The sequence below is a fragment of the Mustela lutreola genome, chromosome 8, assembly GCF_030435805.1.
Source record: "Mustela lutreola isolate mMusLut2 chromosome 8, mMusLut2.pri, whole genome shotgun sequence".
Classification (NCBI taxonomy): Eukaryota; Metazoa; Chordata; class Mammalia; order Carnivora; family Mustelidae; genus Mustela; species Mustela lutreola.
The window spans coordinates 62,505,362-62,513,976 of NC_081297.1; the positions used below are offsets into that span (position 1 = coordinate 62,505,362).

The 8,615-nt window shown below is 49.1% G+C and overlaps 1 protein-coding gene across 1 annotated transcript; it reads left to right on the forward strand.

The window, feature by feature from the left end:
• The first annotated feature begins 714 nt into the window (after nt 1-714).
• Nucleotides 715-7,272, forward strand: KRT4 (keratin 4). Its single transcript, XM_059185257.1, has 9 exons — nt 715-1,239; nt 2,802-3,016; nt 3,965-4,025; nt 4,410-4,505; nt 5,061-5,225; nt 5,485-5,610; nt 6,042-6,262; nt 6,509-6,543; nt 6,653-7,272. The coding sequence occupies exons 1-9, from the start codon at nt 751-753 to the stop codon at nt 6,838-6,840; spliced, it is 1,596 nt and encodes a 531-aa protein (XP_059041240.1). The 5' UTR covers nt 715-750; the 3' UTR covers nt 6,841-7,272.
• The last annotated feature ends 1,343 nt before the right edge of the window (nt 7,273-8,615 follow it).

The window sequence follows — 8,615 nt, forward strand, 5'->3', positions numbered from 1 at the left end:
CCTCAACAATTGTGTCAAGTTGGGGTGAGGCTTGATCTAGGTTTGGAAGGCTCTAAGGCTGGAATATGGATTTCTTCTCTTGCAGGTGCGTGTGGGGTCGAGTGCAGATGGAGGGATTATAATGTTGGTAATAAATACAGGTTCAGCTTCTGACAGTTCACAGTGATGACCATCTCGTATCTTGAGAGGAGGTGAAGGTAAATATTTGTTTTGTCTCCAATTTCTGGGTGAAGCAACTGAGCCCCAGACGATGACCTGCTCCAGGTTTGCAGAGTGGATAAGAGTGGGCTGTGCCCTTGAATCCAGGCCCTTGGTTTCTAAACTCTGCAGAGTGAGAGAAAGGGCAATGGGCTGGGCCATCTTATAGGGAGCTAGGGGGCCGTGGGGAGGCTGTCGAAATGGAAGTGCAGTGAGTGGCAGGCCCGAAGGGCAGGGCCTGGGCAGGGGCATGTGATTCACGAGGCCCTGGGGCACTGGTTCAAGCTCTCCCAGAGGGGAGTGTGTTGGGCTCCTGTAAACGGTGCCCTCCGAATGACATCTGTAGGTGTGTTTGTGACATACTCAGCAGGATACGAGAAGGATGGGCCTGTGCCAAAGGCCAAGCCCAGAGATGTTTCAGATTTTTCCCTTTATGCCCCTGCAACCAAGCCCTGCTGCTCTAGCACATATAAGAGACCCAGGCTAGGGCTGCAGCATTCACAGGCCTGGCCCCTCACATTTCTGACAACTCCAAGCTCGCTCTCTCCAGCCATGATCGCCAGACAACAGTGTGTCCGAGGCGGGTCCCGGGGCTTTAGCTGTGGCTCAGCCGTTGTCGGTGGGGGCAAGAGGGCTGCATTCAGCTCATTCTCCGTGTCTGGGGGCACTGGCCGCTGCTCCTCTGGTGGCTTTGGCAGCAGGAGCCTCTACAACCTTGGGGGGAGAAAGAGCATCGCCATCAGCATGGCTGGGTCCCGACAAGGTGCTGGTTTTGGGTCTGCTGGAGGTTTCGGCCCTGGCAGCTTTGGAGCTGGTTTTGGTGCTGGCAACTTTGGTAGTGGATTTGGGGGTTCCTTCAGTGGACGGGGTGGTCCTGCCTTCCCTGCCTGCCCTGCTGGTGGGATTCAGGAGGTCACCATCAACCAGAGCCTGCTGACCCCACTCCACGTGGAGATCGACCCCGAGATCCAGAAGGTCCGGACTGAGGAGCGGGAGCAGATCAAGACGCTCAACAACAAGTTTGCCTCATTCATCGACAAGGTGAGCTGTCCCCTTGGCCAGACAAGGTGGTAGAAACCAGGGCTTCTGAGTCCTGGCATCTCAGAACTGAGCCAGTTGCAGCATTAAAAACCACTGAACTCAGGGCCTCTGTGTTCCAGCTGTTGAAGAGGAATTCTTCCTCTTTTGTGCTTGGCTGGTGAGACCAATGCACAGGCTGCTCAGACCAGTGCAATGTTTGGAGTCTTCCTAGATGTGCTGAGGGATACTGGGCATCCCACCTTTTTCTCAGATTTTGGTTTCAGAAATGACATGGTTAATAATTTAATAATTAACTAAAATGAATTTTAGTTAACATAACTCTTGGCACTTCTGTTGTTGGAGCTGAAGAAAGCCAGGCTGGTTTCCCAAATGAAAAGGGGATCGATGCCAATGACAGACTCTGGGTTCCAAGGTCAGCTGATGATGACCTTGGAGGGTCATCTCCTTCATCCTCCTGACTCTGGGAAAAATTGCTCATTTCCTGGATCTGTTTGAAGAGAAGACGGATGTCTCCTTTTCTTTTTGTAATCCAACTTCTTTTTCTGTGCAGGGTCTAGAGATTCAAGTTCTTTAAGCTCAATTGCTGCCAAGAATGATGGATGATAGCAAGCAGATCAGCCCAGATTGCTGAGTCAGCCAGAGGTTAATGACTGAGTGAATGAGTATAGCCACTCAGTCAAGGTTGTCTTGGCTCTCTGTACATCGTTTTAGTCTTCTTAGATGAATGGGGCAAGACTGATCCATCTCAAAGTAGACTGAGTGGCAGTGTTTGCTCTTCTTACTCGTTGAATAAGTCATCAGTAGCTTACAGAGGCTTTACGGTGACTCCAGAACATACAGATACAAAAGTAAGACCCAGGGTTTTGTGCTTCCTTGTCTCATCTTCCCTCATCTCACCTTTTGGGTTCAGACTGTGATCAGTCACCCTAACCTGCTTTTCTTTCAGCTCTGAAGCACATAGTGGGAATATGATGCCAAGCCGCTACCCTGGTTTATCTGGTTAGATGTCTTTGTCGAGAGAGGGAGAGTTCCAGGAAGTCCCCTTGCAGGGTAAGCCTGGCTGAAACTCAGAATGTGTCTAGGGCCTTGATCTTAACTATTCATACTCCATTGTACACAGGTTTAAAGAGACACACTAGGTCCATTTATTTAAAAATTTGTCAGTGGATTCATCATTCCTTTGCCTTAGGTCAGGATCACTTTAAATGCAAGAGTCCCAGACTGTGGTTGTATCTCCTACTTTTGTTTATTTTATTCTTCCTAAAAGTTCAATGTTCTCTTTGGCACCTTCAACCCCAGGGCCTCTGGATCCCTGGGGTCAAGAAGTTGTACTTGCTGCATAGTCAGGCTCTGTGGCTCTGGCTGTGCTCTGTTCTTCACAATGCATGTGGCCCATTTGCTGTCATGAAGCAGGGCCACCTTTGGTACCAGTGGATGGTACCTGGAGTGGCAACACGGTGGCCCTACTTGCATGGCTCTCGAGTCACCTGGCTGGCCTTGGGCAGTCCTCCTGCCAAAGCTTCAGGCCCTCATCTGCTGGTTGGTGACTTTTTAAAATACAGGTGCGGTTCTTAGAGCAACAGAATAAAGTCTTGGAGACCAAGTGGAACCTCCTCCAGCAGCAGACGACCACTACATCCAGCAAAAACCTTGAGCCTCTCTTTGAGGCCTACATCAGTGCCCTGAGGAAGCAGTTGGATACCTTGGTCAATGACAAAGGACGCTTGCAGTCTGAGCTGAAGACCACGCAGGACAGCGTGGAGGACTTTAAGACCAAGTATGTGCAGAGGAAAGAAGGATGCTGCCTGAAAGAGTCCGCCCAGCCATGCCCCAGAATCTTGGGCTCCTGTCTAGTCATTTAGAATTCCAGCTCTGAAGAGATCCCAAAAGGGTCAGGAAGGTTCTCTAGTTTGTTCTCCTGCATCTATATGGGCCCTTTTTAATGGGGTGAGGTCTCTTAACTCTGAGTTGCCTCAAACAGAAAATGAGTGATATGTTCAGGGAGTTGGCCTTGCCATATACAAGCAAGATAAAAAACCATACAGATGAGCAGAGGTGTAGCATAGTCAGAAGAATACAGGTTATAGAGACAGATGGACCTTGTTTGAATACTGAGTCCTCTAGTTACTAGTTATGTGCTCTTAGGTAACTTGCTTAACCTCTCTGAGCCTTGTTTTTCTTCATCTCTAAAATGGTGATAATAATGTTAGCTTTTGAGAATTAATCGAAATTAAATGGGATTGAGAAATCAGATAGTATGGCACTGGATATAATGAGCATTTAGCACAGAGTAGTTCTTAACATGCTCCTAGTATGACAGAGCTGAGATAATCCCAGCAGCCTCTCTCTATTCATTCTCACAACAAAGAAAGAGAACCGGTGTTGGCAACATTCCTGATAATTGAATCCACCAAATGGACAGCCCTTCTACAGAAATAAAACCAACCAGGTTGTGGTTGTTTGTCCTCCTCCCACCTTGTATCTGGGAAACAGTCTTTATTAAGCTTGATTTTCACATCTCTGAGTAAACTCGGGTTTAGACTGGTATCTCCCACATGTAACTTGTAAATGTAGGTTGAATGGATATTTGTATGAAAATGGGAAAATGTAGACAATTACCTGGATATTTCCAAAGAGTTAGGTGTTTGAAACCCAGCAGCAGAGGTCCAGGAAACATCAGCTCATTGTGGGGTTTCTGTCTTCTCCTTCCCACCTCTACCCCCAGGTATGAAGATGAGATCAACAAGCGTGCAGCTGCTGAGAATGACTTCGTGGTCCTCAAGAAGGTAAGACATGAAGGAGGGGCCAAAGAGGCTGGGAGGGTGCTTTTTCCCTTGGGAGTGCTCTTTGGCTTGAATCATGTGTCTGGTCCATCTTGGCCTCTCCTTTATCCCACTTGGTACTATCCAGATCTATGTGGTCAAAGGAGGGGGTAACCGAACCAGACCATAAGGAAGTGAAGTTGGGAAAAATGCCCATTTGGATCATTAACTTCCATTTCTGCAGTTGGATTTAGGGCAGAGGACATCAAATGATTAGTCCCTTGCCACTTTTCCTGGTGCTAAGATGTCTTTCCTAAATGCTGCTGAGAACACCTTCGTGTGTCACTTAACATCCCCTTGCCCCTATTGGAATTTCTGTACCTTGTCTCTTCCCTGCCTCCTCTGCAGGATGTGGATGCCGCCTATATGAGCAAGGTGGAGTTGGAGGCCAAGGTGGATGCTCTGAATGATGAGATCAACTTCTTGAGGGTCCTCTTTGCTGCGGTGAGGACTCCATCCCCCTGCATTTGAAGAAGGGAATCCCAAATCTGTGAGGCTGTGGTGGAAAGTCACAGTTCTTTGAAAGGATTCCAGCCCCCTTACTTGCTGAGGGTGCTCTCAGCAAGCTCAGAGATAGAGTTGAAGTGAGAGACTCAGCCAGGAGGTTTTTGAAACCAGATGTTGTCTTAGAAGGGGTCATTAGATCTCAAGATTGCACGGGATAGAATTTCTTGCTGTCTAGTATTTCCCTGGTAATATGAATTCATTCCCTTCCCTTCTATTCAATGTACTGAACATCTGCTGACGTGGGGTGGCTTATGGATCCCAGAGAGCCAGTGAAGACTAGAAGCATTACTTTTCTGTCTTGAAATGTCATCAATCACTTGATTTCTACATAGAAACTTACCATTCTTCCACCTCCCTACACACTGGGATGCCAGCCATCTCTGCTTCCCTTTGAGCCTGTGGCATGGCCATTCCATGACCACAGTGGATTTCTGGTGTCAGAGATTAGGGAAGACTCCTCTGGGGGCCTGACATATGATATTTTCCCTGCAGGAGCTGTCCCAGATGCAGACTCATGTCTCAGACACATCTGTGGTCCTGTCCATGGACAACAACCGGGACCTGGACCTGGACAGCATCATTGCTGAGGTCCGTGCCCAGTATGAAGAGATTGCCCAGAAGAGCAAGGCTGAGGCTGAAGCCCTGTACCAGACCAAGGTCGGTGTCAGGAATCTCTCCCTGGGGCTTCTGAGGCTCTGCTTTTGATTTCTGTGAACAGGTGATCGAAGCCCAAGCCCAAAAGTCAGAGATGAACTAATCACCCAGGAATCTCTGATCCTCATCTGATTTGAGATTATATTACATTTTGTATTATCCTTGCCACCATTATTGTGCCTATTCTTGCTGAGTTCATTTGAGAACAGACCCTACCCAAACACCCTTGACTCCTTATTCCCTGTGTTTTCCTGGATATTAGGTCCAGCAGCTCCAGATCTCGGTTGACCAACATGGTGACAATCTGAAGAATACCAAGAGTGAGATCTCAGAGCTTAACAGGTTGATCCAGAGGCTGAGGGCTGAGATTGAGAATGTTAAGAAACAGGTAAGTGTCACCATTCTCTGGTCATGGTATGATGCCAGAGGCCTAAGATGGGTGTCTCCATAGTAGACAAGAAGATCAGGCCTCAGGCCAGAAGATCCTGAGCTTGCATGAAGGGGCTTTGTGACTCATTATATAAGCCAAACCCAGGTCTTTTCAGCAATACCCTACTTAACCTGACATGACACCCTGATAAATAAGGTTTCTTGACTCTTCATTGTTTTTTTTGCTCATCTCCACCTGATCAGTCTGGTGGAGACATTGGTGGGCCTGGCTGGAGTCAATGAAATGCCTAAGAGTAGAGTAGGTGGGGAGAAGGACAAACAGAATCCTGGTATCCTAACCCAAGAAAAGCTGGCGCAGGACAGAAGACAGGTGGAGAGGCCTTGACAGCAGGATGCTGATGACTGCCCCTTCATTGCCATTGTCTACAGTGCCAGACTCTGCAAGCTTCTGTGGCTGATGCCGAGCAACGTGGGGAGCTGGCCCTCAAAGATGCCTACAGCAAGTGCACAGAACTGGAGACCGCCCTGCAGAAGGCCAAGGAGGAGCTGGCCCGGATGTTGCGCGAGTACCAGGAGCTCCTGAGTGTGAAGCTGGCTCTGGATGTGGAGATTGCTACCTACCGCAAGCTGCTGGAGGGCGAGGAGTGCAGGTGGGATAGGGAAGGCAGGCCAGGAATGTGAGGGAGGGAGAGACCTCAGTACCAGGAGTTTGTACCTCTGCTGGACCACCTGCTTCATTACCGCATGGGTGCATTACAAGGCAGGGCAGTAGACAACAGGTTCACTTAGTACTTTAATCTGACTGCATAAGGATGGGATAGGTGCTTGAGACCTGTTTACTGAACTAAGCATGGTGCCGGGTTCTACTGACTCACTGATCTTTCTCTCCTTCATAGAATATCTGGAGAACGCCAGAGTGCCATGAGCATCTGTAAGTACCTTCTGCCCCTGCTATGGCTGTTTGTTCACCCTGGTTTGGGTGGAGACCCCTGATTGACAGTATTGTTGGAATAAGCATATCCTCTGCCTCTCTCTTACAGCTGTGGTTAGTGGTGGCGCTAGCACCGGGGGCATCGGCGGAGGATTAGGAAGCTGTTCTGGATTTGGCCTGGGCAGTGGTTTTGGCTCTGGCTCCGGAAGTGGCTTTGGGTTTGGTGGTGGTGTTTGTGGCAGTTCTGGCAGCAAGATCATCTCTACCACCACTATGACCAAGAGATCCCACCGATAGAGGAGATGAGGTCCCTGCAGTCCCTGAGCCCAGCTGGGCCCAGCCCTGGTGTCTCTGTGCTTCCTTCACCCTCACCTCCACCCTCCCTCTTTGGGGCTCATCTTACCAGTGTCACCTCAGTGTGGGCTCTGTCCTCTTGGAGTTTGGTAGTTTCTTCTCGATTTGGGCCTGGTGATCCACCTGGAATGGGAAGGGTCTGACTCTTTACCTCCCATGGTCAGAGGAGAACACAATCAGGAGTTTCATCTCCAGAATCATCAAGGTCATGTATGCCCCCTCCCAACCACAGGATCCCGGATATCCCTCTACATCAGGACCAAACTCCTCTGTCACTTGGCAGCAACTGGCCCTGTAAGGTCAGGACAGGAACCCCTCAGTGTCCCATCCACCCCTTCTCTTTCCCTCTATCCATCTTTGGGTGAATCTTTAATAAAACGCTTTTATCATTCATTCTGAGCCATTGTCCTTGTTCCCTGGAGAGAAGTTTCTAGAATTCAGGTGGGAGTAGAGGAGGCTGGGGCCTGAAGTATCTGTCTGCACAGATCAAGGTCATCAACTAATTTGAGGGAGAAATGCAGTGTGTGGAGCCTGAAACCTGCCTATAGATGAGGGTCACAGACTCAAAACAACCAACAATGACATAAAGATGATAGGCAATTAGAATAGGACCATCTCAGTGCTGAGCCTGCAGTGAATGTGGAGGGAAGGAATTGAGGAGAGCCAGTTAGGGGGTCTCCACTGAATATGGAGTGGGGGTTAGGGAGCTTGTGGAGAGTTTATACTTAGCATCTAGCAAGGCCTCCCTATTTTCATGAGACTATGTGTGGAGGACTCAATCCTACTGGACCAGCAAGGCTTTCAAGAACTTGTTTCAAGAATCAACAAGGTCCTGATTGCTGGATGGAGGGCTGGAAGCATGTCATCCTCACAGAGATTTCATGCTATGTTCACTTTCCCATCTCAGGTGGTTATGTCTGGGGTTATGTCTATATTGCTGTCCCTGAGTGGTAGGGGTGTGGGAGAGGGGAGGCAGGTTTGCTAGAGTGATAAGAAGCTGCCAGGTAAAGCTGCCTGATTGGGACCAGCTCTGGAGAGTATGATTGAAGAAATGAAGAATGGGGTGAGGATAGTCAGAGGTGAGGATCTGTGCCCGTTGTGGACACCTTGTTTCCATACTGGACCAGTTCCAAGATACCTGGAGGAACATAATTTTCCACAAGCTCCTCTTGTGGTCTGACCTAAATCCTTCCTACTGCAGATGCAGAATACACTCATTTCCCTGGCCACCCAATTGGTGCTTCCTACCCTGGACTGCCAGGCAATTTATTCAGACTCCAATCCCTCTAGCACAGTGCCTCTTGGGCCTTTATTCTGTGCAGACAGAAGGACACACAGTTTGCCCAAGGCCAGTCCCTGCCCATATGTCCTTCACACAGACCTGGAGGCAGGCTCAGGGCAGCAGGGGCAGAGCAACAAAGGGTTAATCTCAGGGGCTTATGCTTCCTGGGCTGGAAGGCTGGTCCTTCAGAAGCCCTGCCCTAATCTCCCTATAGTCTTGTCCTGGTGTCAGAGAAGGAAGTCTTTGACTTTTTCCCACCACAACAGTCCCTCCCCCGGAAAATGCTGAATTGGCTCTTTTCTGAGTTTCTTGAGTGGGGAGGAGGAGTCAAGGGTTGATGCCAGTGGAGAGACTTCTGAAGTTTACCTACCAGGAAGGTGCAGGTCGTGGTGGGCCACACTGAGAAGCTGGGGACAGGTTAATGAATTTCTCATGC